Genomic DNA, 27,803 nt, shown 5'->3' on the forward strand with positions numbered 1-27,803 from the left:
GGCACTGAGTGTGGATCACAGGATGCAGCGAGAGCAGCTGTCTGTGTAACGTTGAACATCGTGAAGTTACCTATGGTCCTAGGTGGATTCAAAGCATGAAGGATGAAACTTTGAATCGGAATCCACATGAGGTGAGTCTGAGCCAGAGGCAGTCACTGAGGGATGTGATGTGGCTATGAATGGGTTCTGAGGAAGAGTCACTCGACCCAAGACATTAACGCTGATTTACCTCCATAGATGCTGCCAGACCTGCTGAGCTTTTCCAGCATTTGCTACTTTCATCTCAGCTGATGTTCTGGGCACAAGGGTTTGGAAGCCATCGTGACAGATGGCGATATTTAAGTTCAATAAAAATCTGGCATAACAATGACCATGTAGTCATTGTCAACTGTTGTAAAAACCTGCTCTGAAGAAGGGTCACTGGACCCAAAATGTTGACTCTGCATTCTTGACAGAGGTACTGCCTGACCTGCTGAGTTTTTCCAGCAATTTCTGATTTTGTTTCTGATTTCCAGCATTTGTGTTCTTTTTTCTCTTCACTGTAAAAATTTATCTAGAACACTGATGTCCTTCAGGAAAATTAATCTACAGTCCTAACCTGGTCTTGCTTTCATGTAACTACAGCCCCAAAGCAATTGGGGTGATTAGGGATGAGCAATAAATGCTGGCCCATGAATAAATGAAAATCAAAAGGAAAAACATCTAGAATCTAGTGTGCAGTCAGGTTCTGTTGATCATTAGATTAGATTAGATTAGATTAGATTAGATTAGATTAGATTAGATTACTTACAGTGTGGAAACAGGCCCTTCAGCCCAACAAGTCCACACCGAACCGCCGAAGCGTAACCCACCCAGACCCATTCTTCTACATTTACCCCTTCACCTAACACTACGGGCAATTCAGCATGGCCAATTCACCTAACCTGCACATTTTTGGACTGTGGGAGGAAACCAGAGCACCTGGAGGAAACCCACGCAGACATGGGGAGAATGTGTAAACTCCACACAGAGAGTCGCCTGAGGCGGGAATTGAACCCGGGTCTCTGGCGCTGTGAGGCAGCAGTGCTAACCACTGTGCCACCGTGCCACCCATTTTTTTTTTCATTGCTGTTTAACTGAAGTGGAATCCTCCCACCCTTTTGGGGTCACACAATGGCACTGCTGCCTCACCATGCTAGGGACCAGGGTTCGTTTCCATCCTTGGGACGGCTGCCTGTTTGGAGTTTGCACATTCTCCACGTATCTGCATAGATTTGCTCTGGGTACTGTACTCTGATTTCCTCCAAAGAAGTGGAAGCTAGGTGGATTGGCTATGCTAAATTTCCCAGTATCCAAGGAAGTGGAGGTTAGGTGCATTGGCCATACTAAATTGCCTATAGTTTCCAGGAATGTGCAGACTAGGTGGGTCAGCCATTAGAAATTTTATACCATTGGCCTAAATTTCAAACATTCTCCAGGGGATTTTACATAGTTTGGCTTTTAGAAGAGAGCCATTCCTGAAATTATTTTTAAGATACAACTAAACGTCAAGTTGAAACAAAAATGGAAATTGTTAACAAAACACAGCAGGTCTGGCAGTATCTGTGGGTAGAAAGCAGAGTTATTATTGAGTCCGGTGACTGATACAGCTGTAGAGGATGGGTTCAGAGAGTAAATTTAGCAGGTTTAAACTGAACATGATTGTGGACTGTGTAGCATAAAGGAAACTGTGTTTTACTCTGAGTATAGTCACTGAACATGTTCAGATGGAGCAATGCCAAGTGATATTGGATCATATGGAACTAAAGAGTGGATCAGTATTACTCCAAGTATAATGGCCTGTCTTATCATCCTCAGGATATAATTATGTTCAGGAAGGTTTCGTGGTGCAGTGGTAGTGTCCCTAGCTCTATGCCATACGCTGTGGGTTCAAGTCCCACCTGTCCTGGAGGTGTCTCATGGAATACCTGAAGAAGTTGAGTAACGTAATGATTGTTACTTTCAGTGACTCCTATTGCACCGCAAACACAAGAGTGTCAATCTCATTTTAAAGTATGGTTTCAATGGTGAACAAATGGAAGGAACCTTAGCTGAATGGTAAGTGAAGACTAGTGACAATAAATAATGAGACTAGCCCTGAGATCTAAACCCAGAGGTTGGGTAAGTAGCCAAGGTGAAGCTCAGTAGTAATCAGAGCTAGCTAGTGCCAGACGTCAAAGCACACTGAGTACAGAACCTCCAAATGAGAAAGTCATTCCTGAAGCTGAAGAAACAATGATAGACAGAAGAAATTAATCAGACACAGTAAGCAAAAATTTACAAATGAAAGCACTTAGAGACGGGAAAGAAACAAGCTCCCAGAAAATACACCAATGACAAGCATATGAAGAAATAGGATGCTATCCTCTGGCAGGAACCCAACCTGGCCAGTTTTATTGAGAGTTGTGAGTCCACAAAGAGAGAGCAGGGTAAGGCTGCAGTGGTAACATGGATAATTAAACACAGATTATAGCAGGCTGCAGAAGACCCAGCAGGAGGGGTTTACAGAGGGATAGAATGAACACTATCTGGTACGTGTCACAAGCCCACGGTAAGATTCTGATGTCATTGATGATAATAGACCTGCAGGATGTAATGTAGAGATTTAGTAAATGACAAATAAACTGTTTTGAATTAGATACTGGTGAAGATGTCTCATTTTTTTGATGCTACTCTATGATTAAGGCATGAAATCTTCAGACTGCTCTCCATTCAACTTTGGAACTTGGAATATAGAAGAATTAAAGTAAGAGGCCAGATGTGTACTTCACCTCAGTACAAAGGAAAAAGGATGAAAGAGACCTTGTAGCTAATTCATAATCATCACCATTCTTTATTAAGTATAAGTGTTTGTCTAGTTTTAGATATTCTTCGATTAACAGACTCTAAGAAATTCAGTCCTTCTAGAATGGAAAGCCAGCCTGTTGCAGGGGAGCGAGGAAGTAACCTTTTGTTTGTGTAAAAGCAATGATAATGAGTCATAATCAATTGTCCACCGACAACTGATTAACTCCATGGGTTTGATTATTTAAAGCAGTAAAACACATAATAAGTTGAGAAACAAACATTACAACAAACCAAATGATTTCTGCACTGAGCAGCTGATAAGTCCACAGAAGACCAACTGGCAGGCAGAAACACAACACTGTATACATGGAGTCTGTAAGGTGAACTCTCTTGAAGGCAAGGTACACATACAGCAAATAACATGTTCATTCGGTAAAAGTAAGTCAATACTTAACTATTAACACGAAACATGAGACTTCAAGATTTCTGGTGTTGGAAAAAGGTCACCAATGATGTAAGGAGGAGGTTTTGCAGCTTCAGACTAAATTCAAGACCCAGTGAAACTTCAGTCAGAGTGGAAGGTGTAATGCCTGCACAGGAAGAAGCCAGCTGTATGCAATAAATCTTAGTGACCAGGCACAGAGAACATCAACATGAACTTGACTTGATCAGAGAAAAATGTCACTCTTCACAAAAGACCCACCAAAAGTACAACTTCAACTAATTAATAGAGATCACTTTTCCATTGAACGTATTCCTAAGGCTGAGGTAGATCATATCAACGTTCAGTGTTGCGAAATTGTGAATCTGCAGATAAATCTGATAGTTAAAAGGGTGGTCCATCAATAAGTTGAAGTGTTTTTTCAGCAAGAGCTTACATGACCAGATTATTGAGCTCAGAATACCTTTGCAAAATTTAAAGCTGAATGAACAGCTCAGAGCTCAACTGGAATTAGCACAGTCTAACTATATCAGTGAGACTACTGAAGGGAAAAGTCCAGCTGTTAATAGCGAAACAACAGAACCAAGCCTTGCAGACTGAAAATGAGAAGATTGCAGACAATTGCAGAAATTTCACTCAGACAACTAGAATTCTCACTGGCGTTGGACAACAGATAGAGGAAAATGTGTCTGTTATAGAAATTGCTAACAAAAATCCAGGATCAAGGTGAGTGACTAGCTGAATAAAACTTTCTGTGACAGCTAATGAGTGTGATAACCTAGTCTTTCAAAAATGAACACTGGAGATAAGGAAAGCGAGAATCTTTTTCCCCTTCTTAATAACAAGATTACCAATGAAAGGAGGCTGTCTGCAAATTCGGCTAACACTCAAGAATTCCCTTCTGTCCTGCTTTGCAGCTTACTCTGTTATCCATGATGGTACAGTTGTGCTTTTTCACTGAGTTCCTGAAATGTCATTGCCTATACCTCATCAGCCTCACATTGCAATAAATGTCAAAGTGCCTACAAAAAGAAACAAACCTGTCCTAAAAGTAGCAGAGACATCTTCCTCTCCTTGTCTCAGAAATAGACAGGTTCTTGATTAGTAAGGGGATCAAGAATTTCACTTCCTTGTCTTCCTTTTCAAGAAACTGTGATCATTAGAATTATGGAATCCCTACAGTGTGAAAAGAAGCCATTTGGCCCACTGAGTCCACACAGACCCTCTGAAGAGCATCACATCCAGACCCACCTGCTCACCCTATCTCTGTAATGCTGCATTTCCCATGGCTAACCCACAAAGTCTATCCACCCCTGGACACTGCACAGCAATTTAGCACAGCCAATCCACTTTACCTGCACACCTTTAGACAGTGGGAGGAAGCCAGAGCACGTGGGGGAAACTCCTGCAGACACAGGGAGAATGTGCAAACTCCATACAGACAGTCACCTGAAGCTGGAATCGAACCCGGGACCCTGGCACTGTGGCAGCAGTGCTAACCACTGTGCCGGAAAGAAGTCAGGACAATAGGGTTGAGAAACATATCAGCCATGTTAGAATGGCAAAGCAGACTCAATGGATGAAATGGCATGATTGTGCTCCTATATCCTGTTGTCTCCAGCATAATCTTCAGAATTCCCTTCACTCTTCTTCTTATCTATTATATATGTTCCTAGTTCAGAGAGCAAATTAGCTATCATGGATAGTGAAAATTAGAGTCTTGGCATCTTCCCCTTTGAAACAGTTTTTCTTTGATTGGTCTTCATTGGTGCCACATTCAAACCTACATGTGGCTCAGAGACCAAAAGTCAGTGCTGTCAGTAGCTGTCATCCTGCTCCACCAATTTGTTAGTTGTCCGAGGAAATATCAAGAGAGTGCTGATGTCCTTCATGATCCTCTGAGAAAATTGAGCGTGCTGTCAGAAATTAGCCCTTCAAACAAATGAAATTTATGCAAGGAGCCTGAGTGGGGTAGGCAGTTGTGCTGTTGACAATGGAGAATAAATATTTAATATTCATAGCTAAGTATTCATGTAAAATAAAGGGTAAATGAACTTGGGGGAAGAAGTAAAGAATTAAAACCTTACTCTGGGTATTATTACTGACCATTTGCAAAAGGAGCTTTAACATAGTATCATCAGATCCCATGGTCAGGCTTCTGATAAGACCTGCTCTCTTATCATCCTCTGTAAATAGGGTAATAACAAGGACTGCCGATGCTGGAAACCAGAGTCTAGATTAGAGTGGTGTTGGAAAAGCACAGCAGGTCAGGCTGCATCCGAGGAGCAGGAAAATTGACGTTTCGGCCAAAAGCCCTTCATCAGGAATAGAGGCAGTGGAGAGATAAATCCTCTGTAAATAGTCCATGTTCAAAAATGCCTGTTTTACACTCCCAATAGATCTCATCTTACTACAGCCTCGAATTTGCTTTTCTCTTTGCTTTACTTAAACTGAATTAAGGAAGGAACTCTGTTTCTCATTAGAATTTAATTGTTTAATGGTTAAGTTTGTTGCATCGAGCTATGTCTGACTCAAATACTGCAAGTAGCCACAGAACATATTTAGCTATACTGTTCTCATTATTGACAAAACCTTTCATCTCCCTTCACGTCAGTTTAAAAATGCTTGCAACGTGATTTTTAACTGAATTTTCTTTCCTAATAAACTGCACAAAGGAAAGTTAGTTGAAAGAACGTAGTGTTTTGGAGCTCTGAGTGGCTGTTAACTGGTTTGCGTAGTTTATGCGCAGCATAAAACTCTCACAGCTAATCATTTTTATGTTGGCTGAGATATCAAACAAGAACATTTGACAAAGGCAATTAAACATCAAACATGCTTGTGAATGGGATTTCCGCTGTATGAATAGAACTTCAATCTAAAATGTGAAGATGTAAAATTCAAAAGAACTCCCACACAGTCCCAAAGAAGACACTTATGGAATATATTGCTCCCATACATACCAACTCCAAACTCAAAAGAATACAGAAATTCCATAAGGGCAACCAATCCAAAAGATAACACACAGTTTTGAATATAGCACCATGACTGTAAGGTAATTGAAGAAGTAAATTCATTTTTATTATAAGGATGCTAAGAAATTTTAATCTTTTTCAATTATATTTCACAATTCATTATTGTTTCTTGTGGAAGCCTGAATTGCAATGGCCTGAATAAAACATATCAGATAGATAAGTAAAATGGGAGTAGAGTTTGATTTGTCTTGCTTAAATTGTATTTGCATTAAGTTATAACATAGGGTAGTGACACTTTCATAGAGAAAGAGAGAGAGAGAGAGAGAGAGAGAGCAATCTTGTGATGGCAAAAGGAGTCTTTGCGTGCCTGTTGGAGAACCATTGAAGCACCCACATTGCTTCCTTTATCAGTGAACCGCAAGCTAATCACAGGCAGTCATGAGGTCTTCCCCCAGCAATGGGCCTTTCCCAGAGCCAGGGGGTCTTTCCCATTGACAGATCTTTCATTGGAAACATGTCTCCCACGCAAAAACCTGTTGAGTGAGTGGTATTCTCTATTCAGTGACTGGCAGTTTTCTCACCAGTGGGAACTCATGGCTGCCACCAAGTGACATGTACATTAGTCTCAGGATGTGGAGAACACCATGAGAGAGGTTTCACATGTTGGGGTCATGGGATAGGTGTTGTTGGAGGTTGTGTGGGAAGAGCTCTGTGTGTGCCAGTCAGTGAGTCACCCCTTCCTGATACTGGATCCCTCTAACAGGCAGCAAGTCAGCAAATCTATCCTTCCCCTCTTAAGCCCTCATAAGGCGACAAATAGCCCAGGGTTTAGCCAATGTGTGAGGCCCATCTGCTGCTGAGTAGACGTATTTTCTAATCACTTATGCAGAGATGTTGTGACATATTTCTAGAGCACATGGGACTAGAAACACTACAATCATGCCACACTATGCTGCTGGGTTAATACTAGCAGCATTCCTGATGAAGGGTTTATGCCTGAAACATCAACTCTCCTGCTCCTCAGATGCTGCCTGACCTACTGTGCTTTTCCAGGGCCACACTTTCTGACTCCTTAAGTGATCAGTAATGTTCATTTAAAGGCCTCAAACTAATGGTATAAAAGTAGGAAATTCTGTTATCCCTCTACAGGGCTATAGTCAGAATGGACCAGGAAGATATTTTCTAATCATTTTGTTTGGAGATTTTTTTTACACACCTCTGGTGCAGATGGGACTTGAACTCAGGGTTCCTGGCTCAGAGTGAGGGACATTATCATTATCCCTTAGAATGCATCCAGAGTACTATGTACAATTTTTGTCACCTTAAGAAAGGAAGGACAAAATGACATTAGAATCAGTTCAGCAAGATGAGATAAAGAGGTTATTTTATATGGAAAGGTATGAGTTTAAAAGAATAAAAAGTGGTTTTATAGAAACACTTAAGATCCCAGGAGGATGTTTTCCTCATTGAAAACTAGGTAAAAAATTAGGGATCTTCTATTCAAAACTAAAATGAGGATATCCTTCTACGAGGGTTGTTGGTCTGTGGAAGTCTGTTCCCTAGAGAGTGTGGAAATTGGGTTATCACGTTTGCTCAAGCCTGAGTTATCTAGATTCTTGATCAATAAGGAAGTAAATGGTTATGAGGGTGAGGAAGAGGGGGGTGGGAAACTGAAGTTGAGACCAATGTCAGATCAGCTATGATCTGAACAAATGATGGAGCAGGCTCAAGGGGCTGAATGACTTACTATTGTTCATAATTCTTGTGTTCTTGTGTGATTCATATTTCGCTAGCATTTATTTCTATCCATATAAACAAGTTTTCTCATGTTGATAGTTGTAATTCTCTTCTTTACTTCTATTAAGTTATCCTGAATAAGTTTAGCTGTTTCATCTCTTGATTTTCCCTGCCTACCTTTTCAAAATGTTATACTTTGCAATGTTTAGTTTCCAGTTCAATATTTTCTGCAGTTATCTCTCAGCAATCTCTATTAAGTCTGAATCTGCCCAACGCATGATTGTCTTCATTTCCCCTGTTTCACTACCACCACTGGTCCATCCATTTTAATCACATTAAGTTTAACCATTTATTGGCTCCTATTCTACAACTCTGTTCTCTTACCATCAATGTCCTCCCTTATGTTATTCTTTCTGATCCTGTCCTTCCTGCTTAAGCCTTTTTGCATTCTTCTCATCCATTTTACATTTTAAATGTGTTTCCATTTTTCTATTGACTCTTTTTACTCAGACAAATACAGGTGGGACGTATTCCCTCAGTACATCACATTCCTGTTCCAGAACTGTTGTTTATGTTGACACTGTCATATGAAAAGGAACTCCTCTTTAACCAAATATTACTCCTGCTGATCTGTCTACTCCTGAAGTAACATATCAGAATTTTGCATTAGCCACCTTTATAAAGAGCTTAGTTTGAATTTCAGCTCATGAGGCAATTATCAGCAAGATACCTACTTGTGAGGAACTAGTCTTGCTGACTCAAATGGTCTTGGAGATGCTGAGAAATCTGGCTTTATGAAATTGTGTTTATTTGATTACACTAAACGCATTTCAAGATATGTTTGTCAATTTTAAAGAAACAGGAAAATATTTTAATTTTGCAGCTTGACAGAGTATGATACTTTGTCTTCCAATGATAGCCATGTATTTTTAGCAGTTCACAATTGGTTTTGGTCTATCGACGATGAATGTATAATAAAACAACTATATTTAAATAATCTATTCTTACCTGACATTCTGCTAGAAAGATTAGTTCTTAATTACCTGAGTATTCCTGGAAATGTTTAGATCTATAGTTTATGATCATTTACACTATTCACAAGAAGGTGTAACATTGTTTATGCAACTCCCTTGCATCCAAAACAATCTGTCATTTGTTTGCACTATTAAATGATAACTCCTGAGATAAGAGGTGGGCATTTGTCACAGACTGTGTGACTGTAGTTAATCTGGTGAGGCGATGGCAGATGACACTCATCTTAATGAAAAGGTTAATTCAGACTGGGCACATGGAATCAGGGTTACAAGTTGAAAAATGAGAGTCTTTGGTTGGCACAGTTTAGCAAAGCTTCTAACGTGCAATTCTTCAAAGACACAATTCAGTATAAGATTAATTCAGAGGCATGAGAAGAGAGGGAAAGGTATCATCTTTACTGACAAGATTCAAGGAATCCTGGGCTTCCAAACCTAAGACACTTCCACGCCATCTCCTCTGCTCGTTTGGCTGAAGTCATATCAAAGAAATTCTCCTTGACTCATAACTACTTGTTATTCATATTGTGTTAGGTCAAGTACAACTGAGGACCCGAATGTTATAAATCAAGAATTCGGAACTGAAGAGTTTTTAGGTAAAAGGGTTTTATACCTCAAAACCCCAAAGTCTTACATCTGCACTATCCTGTGCTCCAAAATATAGTAGCTATATGATAGGACAGAGACTGCAGTGAATAAAACTGTACATTTGTCCACTGCCCATTTTAAGCTTTATTTGTGGCGATTTTCTTCACTTGTACAGCAAATACTAAAATAGCTTTTCTGACTCCAGTTGACGTAATGGATACTTAGGAGAATGTGGACAACATTAATCAGAAAAACTCCACTTTAAAATATCAGATGTTGGATGGCAGTTGCCCCATATATTTGCAATCCAGTGAGACAGGAATGTCTGCTTGACCAGGATCATAAATGCGTATGCTGATCAATTAGTTTAAAGCAAAGGCCACCAGGACAAATTAGCAGAGCTGCTGGCAAGTTGATTGAGTATGCCAAGTCCAAAGAATTAGAGCCTTAGACACAGAGTGGGAGAATGAATGTACAGGTCATTCTGCTATAACACACGTTTCATTAACGTGAATTTGCCATAACACAACTGACGAATTGGGGACACTGTTTCTAATGCGCAAACTTTTAAAGCATATATTAGTTATATTGCAATTCTGCCCCATTAGCTTAAATGGTGCTGCTATTATATGATTTTCTTAAAGCACACAGTTGAATGAGAAAGGAAGTGCTGTGTGAGACCAGAACTGATTGTACCAGGTTACAAACGTAGCCAGTCTAACATTCAAGGAGTGGATCATGCATTCAGAAACAAGATAATTCCTGCTATTTTCCCTTAGTGTATCTCTGAAATTGATAATAAACCACAGAGTGAAATTAAATACATTTTAAATGTTTTTTACCACATGATGATCTAAAAGAACTACTCTAATGATCTCTACGGAGTAAAATAAAATTATCAATTACACTTCCATCTTCTGAGGTTTAGGGTTGAGTAATGCTCTGCTGCTAGAAAATTGAAGACTGTTATGATTTGTATTCATTGTTGAACTCCAGGGACCTGTGTAAATGTGATCACCATGTAATGCAGAACAGACAAATTCTTCTTGTGTGTGCTTAGTTTCACAATTTATCAAACTGGCCAATTTGAAAAAGAAAGTGATATTTTTGCACCTTGTTTGTGAAAATGTCTTGTCCTCTTTTAATCGTACAATTTGATAATCTGGACATAAGATAGATCTTCTGTATCTGATACATAGCCATATTTGATCAAAGAAATGGAGAACATGTACTTTACTTTGGTCTTTGCTCAATTCTCTCTCTTCTGGGAAGGTCTGCAAGAGGTTTTCTTCATCACTTTCTAATTAACCCATTCAAACAATTAATTCTGAATCAGTCAACTCCAAACTAATAAGCTCAAAATGTTTCCTGTGCTGATAACACAACAGAATAAAGTCAAATAAAACAAAATCTTACTGGGAGGAAGGGGCTCATCGATGGTAGGGTAACGGTTGGTGTCTTGTCTCAAAGAGGGCAGCTGACGTATTGTCTGAGCACAGTGTGGTAAAGGGTTATCACCTACGAGAGGAAAGAAAAGCAACCATTTTGTTTTAACTTTGATAAATAAACTTAGAAATTTCCTCTGTCTCTCTTATATTACTAAAATATCAGTGCAAACCATATTAATGCTGATTTCTTGCTAACAGTACTGAGCAAGCAAAACCATGTCCTCAACTTGGCTGCATTTTAATTTTGAATAAAAGCAAATTACTGCGGAAGCTGGAATCTGAAACCAAAAAAGAGAAAATGCTGGAAAATCTCAGCAAGTCTTGCAGCATCTGTAAGGAGAGAAAAGAGCTAACGTTTCGAGTCTAACTGACCCTTTGACAAAGAGTCAGTTAGACTCGAAACATTAGCTCTTTTCTCTCCTTACAAATACTACAAGACTTGCTGAGATTTTCCAGCATTTTCTCTTTTTTGGTTGCATTTTAATTTTAATTGGTTTTAATAGAAATTCAGAACCACCAATGGGACTAATGGTTAAACAACCATTTGGCAGAGTGTATAGGTTCACAGTAGAAGTTAAGAAAAAAAAATTACTGTAGCTAGTGCAGGAAGTTGTGAAGATTGCTTGGAAAATTGATGGATGTACATGTCCAAAAACAGGAATGTATGGTTAGAGCATTGGGACTCATACGGCTGAATTTTTCCATAGGTTTCAAGACTCTGATGCCTGAATCTGTGTATGGCCGTAGTGTGCCTACAGGAGCAACTTTATCGTTGAAGGCCTCCTAATTAGCAGCCTCCACACTCACTGTCCAATTCGTGAGTGGACTGGAGGTCCAAGTGGAGGGGCCACAACATTGTCTACATAGAAGATACGCCAAGAAAGATGAGCTCAGTCACAGTGGACTTCAAAGTGGAAGCACTCATAGAGATCTCATTCTTTGGTGGTGAGAAAGGTGACAAAGTAACTAAGAAGTGTTAGGGTACATATGACACACCTGGAAGAGAACCTGCAGCCAGTCCTGGACGCATGAAAATTGTTGCCCCTAATGTTGCAAAATTAACTCAGCCACCCATAATCTCCTGGTGAGAGGCAAATTCTGCACATTGCTGGGTTCTCAACACAAAAGGGAGTTCTATGATGCCAGTAAAGTTCCTATGTCATGGTAAAAGGCCCTTAATTGGAGCTTTAATGGTTTCATTCTGTGGAGAGAACTAATAGTGCCTGTGGTAACACAGCACTGAGAAAGAAGAACCAAGACAGGACAGCATGAGGAAACCTTCCAGGATGATATTCTTGGTCCTCCAATCTCCAAAGCTATCTCCATTGGACCAGGAAAATGCAGCACATTATCTTAGAATTAAGGAGTAGTGGACGGCAAAATACATATACAGTGGAAACACCAACAATCACAGTATATGTTGCATTGCAACTTATTCATTCATAACGGAAGTCTTCTGCGTAGCAGTAAAATCCCTACCTCCAAGCCAGAAACTCTGGCTCAAGTCCAGTTCAGTAAATGATGACCACCAAAACTGCAATCATAACTTGGCCAAACAAGTTGACCATTGGCCTGTAAACTCTTCCATTTTGCCTAATGCCTGACTGTGGGAGCTGAAATGTTTTCTAGTTAGCAATCCTTAAAAAGGGAATGGCAAACCACTGCTACACTTTGCCAAGCATTATGATGGACCAATCCAATGGAAGTCCATGGTCATCTAAAAGGGAGAGAGGAATACCTAATCCTAGTGATCAAACCTCCTTATGTTCCTGATGGATGGCTGGCTTTGCATTTGAAACCAAATGGTTATCAACAAAGGACTATTTTTGTAGACCTTGATCATAGATACTGGCAAAGATGGATGACAATATGTAACTTATCTGCTTAGTCGTTCTACAGGAAGATAATATTGTCAGATGAAATTTGTTATTTACCTGAACAATAGCAAGTTCAGTTAATGTGACAACCATCTAAATATAAGACCTTTACAGTGTTCAGAAATATGGGATATACAAGTTATTTTGAAAGAATAGTTATTTTTAGGATTTGCCATAATTAATAAGGAAATAAAAACTTGCATTTATATAGGACTTTTGAGTTCAGAATGTCCCAGCGACTTACAGTGGATTAAAACTTTCTTGAAGTGTAATCATTCTAATTTTGGAAATGTAGCCCCCAATTTGAGCACAACACGTTCCAACAGTCAACAATGTGTTAATGACTGGGTCATCTGCTTTCGGGATAAATGTTGCCCAGGTCTTCACAGGAACCACTTTAAATGGATTGGATATGTTATATCAGTCTGACAGGCCTTTGTTTAATGTCTCATCCAGAAAGTAGCAATTGGAAGAGCACAGCACTGCCAGTTTATGATTATGTGTTTAAATTCACAACTTTCTAACTCTGAGGCAAGAATCCTACCATTGGCCAAAAGCTGATACCTACTACAAGGTAAGGGCTGTTTGTGCTGCTGTGTGCTACTTGTTTTGAACAGTGAGTATCACTATCAGGTTCCCCCAGATTAGGTATAACACATCCACATGCAAAGTGAAGCTCCCTTTAATTTTGCTAGCGTGTCTCAACTTCACTCTTTTAAAAGTGCCTGCTTTTGCAGCATTTTTCACACTGGGGCCATCAACATGGGCAATTTATTCCAAACTTGCAACAGTTTGTACTCTGGAATCGGATTGACACTATGCAAATTACTTTTCAGCAAGCTTACACTCTAAGAACCTGAAATGAAATTAAATACAGCTCTCAGAGTGAAAGGCCAGTGAAATCAAATGTTATATCTTGGTACCTATGACCCAAGTTCTAAGTGATTTATCTATACAATTTCAAGATTAGTTAAAGTTAACAAGTTACCCGGCCCAGATGGGATGCAGCCATGGTTAATGAGGGAAATTAGAAAGGAAATATCAGAAAGCTGTATTCACAATCCTTCAATCTTCCTTAGACATTGGAGATGTATCAGAAGGCTGGACGATCACAAACTGAACAAGACTCCAAACAAACTAATACCCTTAATTGGGATAAACATGACAAGTACAGGTTAATTAGTCTAAAATGAACGCTGGGAAAAAGTACAAGAGAACATTATTACATAATCATAGAATAGAATGCTAAGCCCCTGGTTGCCGCTTTGTATATTAAACCAATATACTTTAGGTAATGCAGACATGGTCTAAGTTTAGGAATGAAATTGATCAGGGCTTTAGGTTCCCCATGATGGATTTAGAACATATTGCCTGAAAACATAGCGGAATCGGATTCCATTGGAATTTTCAAGGGACAATTGAATATTTATTTGAAAAGCAGCAATACGGCAATCTTTTGAGGAAAATGTTTGGTGTTGCACTAAATAGGAAATCTATTTCAAATAGTTAGTTGGCACAGAGTTGTCAGGATGAGTGGCTTATTCTGTGCTCTATGATTCCAGGAATTTATCTGTTTGCTTGTCCTCCCCTCTTAGACTCACACCATCGTGTATTTCTCAGATTCAAAATCAATGATCTCACACTCCACCAGACTGACTCTGCCTACCGCTGTTTAGTCAGCTCACTTAGTATGTGTAGATCCTATTGTAGCTTTCCTATTTCTCTGTGCCCAATTTCCTGTGCTTCTTAATTTAGGGAAATTATACATTTATGTTAACACTTTTCATCACTGTATTCAGAGAAAAGTTAAACTCTAGTGTAGAACTTTGTAGAATATCACTGGTCATAGTTTGGCACACATTTTATTTATATAAATTTATCAATTTTTTTCACAGGATAAATTGAAGCCCAGGATCCAGACGCAGCACAAAACAACGGGTGATATCACAGGAAAACCATTGGTAGATTAGATTTCTTAAAGTATGGAAACAGACCCTTTGGCCCAACAAGTCCACACCGACCCTCCGAACTGTAACCCACCCAAACCCATTCCCCTATCCTATATTTACCCCTGACTAATGCACCTAATACTATGAACAATTTATCATGGCCAATTCACCTGACCAGCACATCTTTTGGATTGTGGGAGGAAACCGTAGCACCTGAAGGAAACACATGCACACACAGGGAGAATGTGCAAACTCCACACAGACAGTTGCCCAAGGCTAGAATTAAATCCAGGTCCCTCACGCTGGTGAGGCAGCAGTGCTAACCACAGAGCCATTGTGCCACCCTCAGCAAATTTGACAATCTGTTTTAGGTTTACTTTCAAATTAAAACTATAAAAGATAAATATTTACAGATTATAAACTAAAAAGCAAATGAAGGGCTAAGTAATTAAAATAGAGATGATGAGCCAGGCTATGATGTAAATGCTCAATATGCGAGCTGGTGGACCTCATTGTTATACATAGTGACCGCATCTGTACCAAGTCTTGGTTTCTTGAGGAACTCTAGTTCAGAGTTGATGAGCGGGTATCTGAGCTTCAAACACTGGCACACATCAGGGAGGGGAAGACTTACTTGGCTGCTAAGTTTCAGGAGGCAGTCACACCCCTTGGATTGGGTCAGTGGTCAAGGACAGGAGAGTATGACTATGAGTGAGACAGGAAAAGAGATCCAGGAGGTAGCACTGAAGGATGCTCAGCCCTTGAGCTTGTTGAATAGATTTAGATTCTTGCTGCCTGTGTGGATGGAGAGTGGGGGCTGTAGGGAGGATGAGCAAACTGACCATAGCACTGTGGTATAGAGAGCCATTCAAGATGGGGAAAAAAAAGAGACAAGACAAATGTAGTTGTAATTAGGGACAGTAGAGCCAGGGAATAGATACTGTTCTATGTAGCCTGGATCTAAATTCCTGAAGGCTATATCATTTAGCTGTACACTGTCTCCCAGCTAGACCTTGGGCCAATTATTGATCTATCTCACAGTTGGGACGTTGATTCAGAAAACTAGAATACAAGTACAGAAAGTAATAAGGAAAACAAATGGAATTTTGGCATTTATCGGGAAAGGAATAGAATATAAAAGTAGCAAAGTGATGATGCAATTGTACAAGACATTTGTGAAACTGCACCAAGAGTACCATGCACAATTTTGGCCCCTTACTTGAGGATGTATATAGTTGCATTTGACGCAGCTCAGAGAAGATTCACTAGATTGATTCCAATAATGGAGAGTTTGTCTTATGAGGTGAAATTGAGCAGTTTAGCCCTATATTGCTTGGAGTTCAGAGGAATTACAGGATATCTACTTGAGGTATATAACATTCTAAAAAGGATTTAGAAAGTAGACATAGAAAGAATGTTTCCTCACATGGGCAATCTGTAATGAGAGGACATTATTTTACGATAAAAAGTAGTAGATTTAAAACAGAAATGGGGGAAAAATTACTTCTCTCAAATGGTCCTGAATCTGTGGAATTCACTACCTCAGAGTACGGTGCATGCCAGGACATTTAAGTTTAAGTAAATTTAAGGAGGAGATAGACAGACTTTTAATTTGTAACAGGTTGAAGGGTTTTGCAGAGTGAGCAGAAGTGTGAAGTTGAGGCTGAGATGAGATCAGCCATGATCATATCAAATGGCAGAGCAGGCTTGAGGAGCTGAAATGCCTACTCCTGCTCTGAGTTCTTGTGTTCCTATTTTCAAGCTTCTGTAACCTCTGTTAAATTTAATCCCAATTGCCACTTCAACATTAATAAGATAAGGAGTAAGTTAAATTTGATTTATGGAAAATGTAATGCAATGTTAGGTCGAATTTCACTACACTAATCATGCTGACTGGTATCTATATCAGAGGGGTTACTCTGACTGTCCTATGAGCTGTTTGCTAGGACTGCACTTTCTGTCTCTCTCTCCAATGGATCAGCCAATACTTCATATCAGAAATATTGAATTAGGCAGATTTAAGAGGAACTTAGTTTGAAAGGATTAATGAAACTAACCAAAACCAGGTTTTGGTTGGAATTACTGTTCTTCAAAATAAACTGCTCTAGGGTTTACAAATTGCTTGGCAGCTAGTATCGTTACAAGCAAAAGGAAGAAGCATCAAGTCATTAATAGCATTCTCATTTATTTCTTCTTTAATGCAGTCACGTGTATTCAAGAACTTCTGGTATTTATTGAACTATCAATATAATCCCCTTATTTTAATATTTTTCAGTATTACAGCTTTGCTAAGTTATAGTTATTAACTATGCAAGACTACAGTTTTATTCCTCTTGCATTTGAATGTCATTATTGTATTGGAATAATATAAGACAAAGGACTTGTTAAAAAATCTTTGTTTTGAGATCATCATTAAATGCTGAACAAAGGGAAACTTGTAGAAAGGTTAAAAACAGAAGTAAGGAGGCCTTAACTCTGCCTGAAAATATGCTTGTTAACGGGTCACATCGAGGTGTGAAAAACAAATGATTTAATGTGTTATGTTACATGTAAGTTTTGAGATGTAACCGTAGTGGTAGAGGCCTTTCTTCGTATCATGCATTTCAGATGAGACACAATGTGGAATATTTGTAGAAAGTTTCAGGGATGAAGTTGCAACCCCAGCTAAGGATGAACAGGAAGAATATTCAAATCATTTAGTTGCTGGAAACAACAATTCCATCGCAGTATTATTTCTTCCTAATATTTAAATAAAAGACTTAACTGTTTTCACATTCTCTGATTTTATTCAATAGTCAATTTGCCTGGACAGGGGCTCTTTTATCTCAGTTGTCTACATGACAAAAATACAATGCAGAATAAAGCCAACAGTTCAGGTTCAATCCCTGCACTGTCTGTGGTAGTTTATGTTCTGACTCCTAACCTTACCCTGTGCTGTGAAGTGTTACCCTCGAGCTGTAATTGTCTCCCTGTTATGAAGAAGGTAAGGAAAAGCCAGGGAGCTATAGACCAGTGAGCCTGACATCGGTAGTGGGCAAGTTGTTGGAGGGAATCCTGAGGGACAGGATGTACATGTATTTGGAAAGGCAAGGACTAATTAGGGATAGTCAACCATGGCTTTGTGCGTGGGAAATCATGTCTCATGAACTTGATTGAGGTTTTTGAAACAGTAACAAAGAGGATTGATGAGGGCAGAGTGGTCGATGTGATCTATATGGACTTCAGTAAGGCGTTCGACAAGGTTCCTCATGGGAGACTGGTTAGCAAGGTTAAATTTCATGGAATACAGGGAGAGCTAGCCATTTGGAGAGAGAACTAGCTCAAAGGTGCCAGATGGTGGTAGTGGAGGGTTGTTTTTCAGACTGGAGGCCTGAGACTAGTGCTGTGCCACAAGAGTGTGTGCTGGGTTCACTGCTTTTTGTCATTTATATAAATGATTTGGATGTGAACAGAGAAGTATAGTTAATAAGTTTGCAGATGTCACCAAACTGGAAATGTAATGGACAGTGAAGACAGTTACCTCAGAGTAAAATGGGATCTTTATCAGATGGGCCAATGGGCTGAGGAGTGGCAAATGGAGTTTAATTTAGATAAATGTGAGGTACTACATTTTGGAAAAGCAAATCAGAGCAGGACTTATACAATTAATGGTAAGGTCCTGGGGAGTGTTGCCAAACAAAGAGACCTTGGAGTGCCGGTTCATAGTTTCTTGAAAGTAGAGTTGTAGGTAGACAGGATAATGAAGAATGTGTTTGGTATGCTTTCCTTTATTGGTCAGAGTGTTGAGTATAGGCGTTGGGAGGTTATGTTGTAGCTGTACAGGACATTGGCTAGGCCACTTTTGGAATATTGTGTGCAATTCTGGTTTCGTTTCTATTGGAAGGATGTTGTGAAATTTGAAATAGTTCAGAAAAGATGTTGCCAGGATTGGAGGATTTGAGTTTAGGGAGAGGCTGGATAGGCTGGAGCTGTTTTCCTTGGAGTGTTGGAGGCTGAGGGGTGATAGTATTGAGGTTTATAAAATCATGAGGGGCATGGATAGAATAAACAGACAAGGTCTTTTCCCTGGTGTGGGGGAGTCCAGAACTAGAGATCATAGGTTTAGGGTTAGAGGGGAAAGATAAAAGAGACCTAAGGGGCAACTTTTTCACACAGAGGGTGGTGTGTGTATGGAATGAGTGAGCAGAGGAGGTGGTGGAGGCTGGTACAATTACAGCATTTAAAAGGCATCTGGATGGATATATGAATAGGAAGGGTTTGGAGGGATATGGATGAAGTGCTAGCAAATGGGAATAGATTAGGTTAGGACATCTGGTCAGCATGGACAAGTTGGAGCGATGATGACTCTATGACTCTAAGAAAGCTATGTCCTTTGTGGACCAGGGTTCCTTATATTTATCAATGTCTTATTAATGCTCTTTCATAAATCTAGATAAATCTAGACATCTTTGGCATTACCATAGTTTACAACAGAGATACGCCAAGCTTGGGAACATTGTAAACTACAAGGAAGATGGTTATAGATTACAAAAGAATGAGTAAAAGCAATACGAACTAAAGGATACAACTCTAAAAGAACTGTAAAACAAAAGATGCTTCAGGATGAATGAGCATAAATCATTAAAGATGGTTGTAACCTACGGTTGTGGAAGCAATTAAGAAGGGATAATCCTGGAGTTTTGTAAATAAAGTCATTTGTTCACATTTTTCTTTAAGAGTGAATGTCTCTATTGTGGTGAAAATGCTGGGAGTCCCCATGTATTGGAAGTCTTGTGCTTTTTCTATTTAAATCTGACTTTGATATCCTCATTGTCTGGAACCTTGAGCGCACAGAGCACAGCAGCTCAGAGTTCCACTGAATTTATTTGCATAACCATAGGTACTCACTTGGAAATATGAAGTACCTGGATATGTGGTGCCAGGACACATTTGCCTGGGAGGGAGAAGGTCTGGAGGATGTTAGGTGTCCTTTGAGATTGCAAAACATAGGCATTAATGGGTCTGCAGAATGTAAACACCTACTGAAACTGTCAAAGCTGTCAAAGAAATGTCAAAATTCTCAAAAGAAGTTAAATGTATTTGTTTTCATAAAGGATAAGTTGAAATAATCTCAATGTTTTTTAATCAATAAGAATATTTTTAAAAGTAGTGACTTCATCAAAAACTTATTTCATGCCAGCACAGTACCTGAGATTTGTCTATATTGGATACTAGTGAGATGCATGAAAAATGGTTGGCAAAGGGTAATTGACAGCTGACATGATTTGGCATAGGGGCTATCAAAGTTGGAAGGTACAGGGACTCAGGGTGCTAGAATCATAGAACGTTTATAGCACAGAGAAAGAACACTTGGCCCTTTGTGTCTGTGCTCACTAAACAAAACAAGCCACCTTCCCTCATCCCACTTCCTAGCATTTGGACCATAGCTCTGCAGGTTGCAACACTTGAGGTGCACATCCAGAAATGTGTTAACTGAGTCTATGGTTTGTGACAGTACTACCTTTTCAAGCAGAGTGTTCCAGATCCCTACCACCCTCTGGGGTTAAACTAACTTTTCTTCATCTCCTTTCAATCTTTCTTCCAATCCCTTTAAATGCATGCCTCCTAGTCATTGGCCCCTCTGCTAAGGCAAATAGACTTTATCTAAGTCCTTCTCAATCCACTCAACCTCTTCTGCTCCAAGAAAAACAATCCTAACTTATCCTAATCTTTCCTCATAACTAGCTTTTTGTAGTTCAGACAGCATTCTCATAACCTCTGCCTTAGCGCTGGCTCTAGTACAATTACATCATTTCTGTAATGAAGTGACCAGAACTGCACACAGCACTCAAGTTGTGGTCTAGGAATTGACTTACACTGTTCCAGAAAACCTATCTGCTCCTATATTCTATACTATACTAATGAAGGAAAGGATTCCATGTGCCTTTTTAACCACTTTTTTCCATCTGTTACCTTTAGGGATCAGTAGACACACATTTGCTCATTCACTTGGTCCCTTATTTGCTCTGCACCAATCAGTACAGTCCCATTTATACTGTATTCCTTTGTTTTGTTTGATCTCCCCAAATGTGTTGTAGATTGAATTCCATTTGTTACTTCTCTGTTTACCCAACCAATCCATTGATACCGTCCTGTAGTCTATAGCTATTGTTCCCATTGTTAACTACATGGCTAATTTTTGTATCACCTGCAAATTGCTTTGTCCAAATCATTAACGTGTAGCACAAAAAGCAGGGACCTAGTATTGAATCCTGCTGAACCCTCCTATAAACAATCTTCCAGTTACAACAAAATAAAAAAAAACAAAGAACAGTGTAGCACAAGAACAGACCCTTCAGCCCTCCAAGCCTGCACTGACACATTTTACCCTTTCATACTAAAACTGTCTTCACTTACAGGATCTGCATCCCTCTAAAGCCTTCCTATTCATGCATTCATTCAGCTGCTTCTTGAATGCTGCTTTTGTGTCTAACGTGTCAACAAGACCCTATTTGCCCTGCTACTGAGCTCATTTTGTATTAATTTACCTCCATTCTCCTGGCTCCAATAAATGGGCTTTTATTTTTTTATAACCAGTCTACCATGTGGAATGTTATCATAAGCCTTGATGTAGACCACATCAACTCCATTACTGTCATCAATGCTCCTTGTTACATATTCAAAAAATACAATCAAGTTCATCAGTCACTGTCTCCCTTTAACTAAACAATTCTAACTATCCTTGATTACTCTGTGTTAGTGTCAGTTTATCCTGTCTCTCAGAATGGTTTTGAATAACTTACTCAATATTGAAATTAGACTAACTGGCTTGTAATTATTCAGGCTATCTCTTGCTCCCTTTTTAAACAAACATAAAACCTTAACACTCCTCCAATTGTCTGACAACACATCTGTATACAATCTGGATTAGAAATTATGATTATGCCTTCCATTTTTCTTCCCTGGTTTCTTGACCAAGTTAAATTACATGTCATCTGGGCTTGTAATCTATCCACTTTCAAAGATGCTAGCCCCATTAATTGTTGAAAAAAGTACACATTTGTCAATGTATTTTGTTTTGCATTCATCAGGTCGATTCATAAGAATGCATGAGAGGAGAGTGCTGATTGGTTGGCAAGTGGACTGTGATTGGTTCATTATTGCAGGAGAGGAGAGTGCTGATTGGTTGGCAAGTGGACTGTGATTGGTAGAAGCTTTGCCATGGAGAATGCATCATCTAGTGATGATTGACACAGAACTTCCAGGCTTTGTTTAAATCTTAATGAAGACAAGTTGACTCTGATTGATCAGGACAGTGCTTGAGAAAAGACCAGCAAATGACTATCACCTATTTTGTTACTTTGAAACAACACAGTATGTGTACATGTTGTTTCTGCCACCAAAGAACATAGTCCTTTGCATTAAAAAATGTAACAATCAATCATCATTAATTGCTGCATTCTCCAAGGAAACACTTTTCAAAAATAGAGTCCACTGGTCAATCAATGAGCAGCTATCTTCTCTTACACAGTATAAATGTTGGCTTTTCTATTGAATATTTCTTTTTGTGAATTGTCCTGATGAATGTAAGATAAAAAGCTTTGACAAAATATGTATTTTTTAAAAATAAATATTTAAGTTTACGACTACCAAAAACTATTTGAATCCCACTAATATTTCTCCCCCCATGATTATCACATCAATAGGTCACATTTTTCCTCCTTAATTACAGTATTTGCATTGTTCCACTCTTTTATGAAGACAGATATAAGGCATTAATTAAGAATTATATGTATAAGGGGTATGAGGGGCCATAGCAGTGGTAAGAGAGGCTTTGGCTGACATAAGAGGTATGAGGGAACATAGGTGTGACATAGACGGTGCATGTAGCAGCTGTGGTGCGGAAAGGAGTGTGAGGGGTTAGTGGTTCTTTTTGTTTCTTTTTTTAGTTGAACTGCAGTACACTGCCGATACACAGAGGTCAGCATTATATTCAGTTCACATTAGCAGTCAGCAGCCTCTATTCTTGTTCAGTGTTTATCTGGCCCACCTCCAAGGAGCCCTGCTGTACAGAAACAAAATATGACCTTCTGAGACTCTTTCTGCCAGGCCAGGTTTGTGGAGGGGAAATATTCAGTCTCTACATTCCTGACTTTGGAGCAATAATCAGGGCCTAGGTATTCAAAAACAAGGAAGTTATGATCAACATGCATAAACTTCTGGTGTCAACTGGAGTTGTGTGTCCAACTTTGAGGACCACATGTTTGGAAGGATGTGAAAGCTTTAGTAAGAGTCAGAATATATTGATAAGAATAGGTCAAGTCATGAAATGTTTTTATTATATGGATAGATTGAAGAAGCTGGGGCTGTTCTCCTTAGAGAAGGGAACATTAGAAGAGATCTGAGAAAAGTGCTCACAACCATAAAGGGTTGAGAAGAGTAAACCTATTCTCATTTGTCATAGGATTGAAAACCATGAATATAAAGTGATGGTAAAGCAATGACAACCTGAGGAAAAGCAAATGGTGAGAGTCTGGAATGAACTACCTGAGAATGTGGTGGAGTTAGATTCAGTCAGGCTTTGAAAACAGAATTGAACAATTGCCTGAAGGAAAAGAGACTTGCAAGGCAATAGCGATTGAGCAAGGGGATTTGGGACTAATTAAATTGCTCTTGTAGAGAGCTGACAAAGATATAATGGGCCAAACAGACTCCAATTCTACCATGCTATAAATCAGATTTTCAGCATCCAAGCCACACTCAATCTGCACTCCAGCGTGAAGATTGCATTTGTTTCTTTCAAGCCCATCACCCAAGTGGTACCAATGCTCAAACACAAGCAAGACATGTGGCAACTCATGCATTACCCAAAACAGGGCACATGGATTACAATCATCAAAATGTGCTATGTTTTGTTTCCGATATAGGAAACATTTTAGAAGGGGGAATAAGATAACTTTCTGATACCTGAGTGCTTTGTGATTCACAGCAAGACTGTTTGCCTCTATTCAGTTCAAACTCATTGTCTATACAGTGAGAATACCAACAAAATATGTAATTGAGCAACCTTAGATGAAGCCAACCTGGATTCTCACAAGTGCACCTGCACAGGAACTATGTTTTCAACCTCTTAGTTATGATAACTGATCGATTTTAAAAAGGTTTTGTTGGGATCAAGTATCTCCCAATATGTCAAAGCACATGCTTGTTCATGTACATAACAATGTACTGAAGAATATGAAGCTCTGTAATGAGTAGATTCATATGAATATCCAAGTTAGGAGCGAAAGTTGGTCACATGGTCTCTTGAGCCTGCCCCATCCCATTCAATAATAACAAGGCTGATCTAATTTCTCCACATTGCCCCCCAGAAATGTTGATCCTCCGGTTTATCAAGAATCCATCTATATAACTCAATCACCAACACACTATGAATGGAACACAGATGTGCTTTTTTAACAATGTTAATGTATATATAGGACAAGATATGCATTCTTGGGTCATAGGATGTGGTGCACCATATAATTGATGGCTATATCACAATACATTCAAAGAAAAGTGTGTGCAGATTAAAGATAGCACATACTCTGACCTGCACTGTCTGTGGATGAGGTCTAATTTTTAGAGCACCAAAGTGCTAGAATTAATTTGTTGACAGATTGCGAGTTTGAAAGGGGTGGTCCCTCAGTGTATCCGAATTGGATTTAATTATTTCAAATGATTACACGTAAAATCACTGACAACCTCAGAAACCAGAGATGGAAAATGTTGTCACTCAACACAAAGGGCAATTGAAACACCCCAATATGTTGTGTCAGTGAGCCTGAGCTATGCTCCAGTTGTACAATACCTGCTTGGAATGGATGTTGAAGGAGAAATCTTAATCTTAAAAAATATTTTTTTTTGTTCCTTGACTCATCCCCAGTCTGCAGCATTTTTCTGTTCACTCAGATTTTAACTGTTGATATTCCAGAAGCAACCAGCATTCTTCAATGAATACTGAAACCATAATTACTTTACCCAGTGGCTATTACAGTGCACCATCGCTACTCACCAAAAAAAGATGATACATTTAAGTAGATGATGTATTTAAGGTACAGTAGCTTGACAGCTCTAAGCTAGGACTGCCTTATTGGTTGCCTGATGTATTTCAACAGTGTAGGAATTGCACTTTGTTGTTATCTGTTTCTGGACTCCTTCATAAAAGAACAACTTTCCTCTTCTACAGGGGTTAAAATGATGCAAATAGTTTCTTTAAAAAAATCGCTGTTTAATGGCATTTGCCGTTCTAACATAAGAGTGCCAAACTTGAGAACTATGGATTATATTGAGCTGAGGTGGTCTTTGGGGAGGTCACAGGGGCCTCTTGGAACTAATGTCACTGGTGTCAGCTTTTATTTCACTATTCCTGCGACTTTTACCCTGTGCACTAGTAAAAAAAAAATCACTTTATTTTAGGGTTTTTTGTAGCGACCGGCCATTGACCAACAACAACCAGCAGTTGTACTTCTAACGATTCAGTAACTGAGTTACAGGTTATTTATTCCACAACATATTAAACATAGCCTTTACACCTTAAGAAATTTTTTTTAAAACCTGCATTACTGATAAGGCGAAGTGGAAATGACTGAGAAAAGAAATATATTTTTGTTCAATTACACACAAGTATAAACCACTCCTTAAGTGGTTAACATAACCTAAAAATGGTTTGGGAATACGGATTATTATTCAGTGTATGTATATTGCATATCTGACTCTAACCTTCAATGTTGTCTCCCTGTCCTGCAGCTGGACTTTCATTTCCTGTTGTCCTTTCCAATGCTTGGGCTCCAGGCTCCCTTGGCCAATGAATGACGCTGTCTGCTTGTTCCCTCTCATAGTACTCAGGACTATGTCCTGAACCTGGCACAGACTCAAACGCACTGTTCTCATCCTCCTCCTCTTCTTGTGAAGAGAAAACTGTACTTTCAGACAACCGTGCACTGTCAATTGAGGAGAACCTTGTATGGCTTGAGGAGAAGTGATTTGTACCTTCATAGCAGGAAGTGCTTTGGCAGGAGGTGCTATAACAGGAGGTGCTGTAACAAGAGGTGCTGTAACAGGACGCTCTACAACATGGTGTATTACACATGTCCCACTCATTATTGACCTGCCGTGTAGCAATTGTTTCTGTCTCGCTTTGATTTCTCTGTTGATTTTTCTCCAGTATCTGATCTAACTCAGAAAGATGTTCAACTGATGCACTACGGGGCAACATCCTTCGCCCGACATGGTTCGGCTCACTTGTGGCACAAATTATTTCAGATTCAGTTGTATCTGTTTCATTAGGTGCATTTTTATCCTCAGGATCTTTTGCCAGTGGTGGCAAGGATGCAAATTTGTTGTTGATCTCTTCCTGTTCATCCCCACCATCAAGCTGAGCAGAAGGCAAGCTATGGAGCAGACGGTGCAGAGTGATGTAGTGTGTCCGAGGGGTTTCTGGTTCACCTGAACCACAAGCTGAGGCTAGCACCGATTCCAGTTCAGATACTGGCAGTGAGAATGGTCTAATCTTCCTCCGGACTGTTCTCCTCAAAATCAATGTGCTGTCTTCCTGCTCAGGTGAAGCTTCATTGTTAATAACACCAGTCTCATTTCCTTCAGTGGGATCGACATCTTCAGCAGCAGTTTCAACATCAAGGACTGACTGGCCAGAACACGCATCTTCTCCTTGAGTGACAGTGTTACCTTCCACTGTTTCTGTCTCACAACCAACATCTAAAACAGAGTCAGCTTGATGATGGGACAAATCAGTAAAGGTAGGCGGAGATACTTTGGATGTGGGCTCCACAAGGTCCAAAGTATCTGCTGGGAAAAGATTCTCTTTGTCAGGCTCATCGACTCCATTCGCATTTTCAATGGCTTGCTCTAATTCACTGACTGGTGAATTCACATTCTTCATACTGTTGTCTTGATTCTTTAAATCTTTGCCATTCACCTTACTTTTACTTCCATTCAATTGCTCAGCTTCTTCTACAGCCAGGTTTGTTGAAGCAGCAGTCTGAGACTCAAAGCAAACCTGCTTTGTTAAGTCCCCCACCAATTGATTCTCCTGCTGTTCAACTGGTACTGTGTCATTACTGACGGAAACATCATCATCATCTAAAAAAAATAGAAAAATGAGCAAATGGATGCATCTCCATAACAAACTTATATACTGTAGTGGCATATCTTATTAAAACACAACAAGTGCTGGAAATACACAACAGGTCACTAAGTATCCATAAAAAAGGAAAGGTTAATCCTAATAGTGACTTTCATCTGCAAGTCATATATTATCTGTCTGACAAACAGGTCATCAGTAGTTGAAAATCTCAATCAACTCATTGCATCCAGGCCAGCCTGAGACATCACTTTCTAAACAATGGTTGCACACTTTTTTTATGATTTTCTGGTACAAGGGCATAGGACATAGTGGCCACTCAGGAAAAGGCTCTGGATATTTTGCAAAAACATTTTTGTGGGGCCTGAAGGAACAGAACTGCTAAATTTATTATCAACAGAAATTACTGAATACACTCAGTGGGTCTGACAGCATCTGTGGAAAGAAAATAGAATTAATAGAACATAGAACATTACAGCGCAGTACAGGCCCTTCGGCCCTCGATGTTGCGCCTACCTGTCATACCAGTCTGAAGCCCATCTAACCTACACTATTCCATGTACGTCCATATGCTTGTCCAATGACGACTTAAATGTACTTAAAGTTGGCAAATCTACTACCGTTGCAGGCAAAGCATTCCATAACCTTACTACTCTCTGAGTAAAGAAACTACCTCTAACATCTGTCATATATCTATCACCCCTCAATTTAAAGCTATGCCCCCTTGTGCCCACCGTCACCATACTTGGAAAAAGGCTCTCCCTGTCCACCCTATCTAACCCTCTGATTATCTTATATGTCTCTATTAAGTCACCTCTCAACCTTCTTCTCTC

The 27,803-nt window shown here is 39.4% G+C and overlaps 1 protein-coding gene across 7 annotated transcripts in view; it reads right to left on the minus strand.

Annotated features, from left to right (window-relative positions):
• Nucleotides 1-27,803, minus strand: part of LOC122549923 (E3 ubiquitin-protein ligase HECW1-like) — a 462,631-nt gene that overhangs the window by 193,754 nt on the left and 241,074 nt on the right. For all 7 annotated transcript variants that reach the window (XM_043690154.1, XM_043690160.1, XM_043690156.1 and 4 more), the window contains 2 exons: nt 25,590-26,969; nt 10,992-11,093 (listed from right to left, as the gene is read on the minus strand). In XM_043690154.1, the coding sequence (XP_043546089.1) occupies nt 10,992-11,093; nt 25,590-26,969 (1,482 nt within the window). The remainder of the gene's footprint in view (nt 1-10,991; nt 11,094-25,589; nt 26,970-27,803) is intronic.

The sequence above is a fragment of the Chiloscyllium plagiosum genome, chromosome 5 (assembly GCF_004010195.1).
Source record: "Chiloscyllium plagiosum isolate BGI_BamShark_2017 chromosome 5, ASM401019v2, whole genome shotgun sequence".
NCBI classification, from domain to species: Eukaryota; Metazoa; Chordata; class Chondrichthyes; order Orectolobiformes; family Hemiscylliidae; genus Chiloscyllium; species Chiloscyllium plagiosum.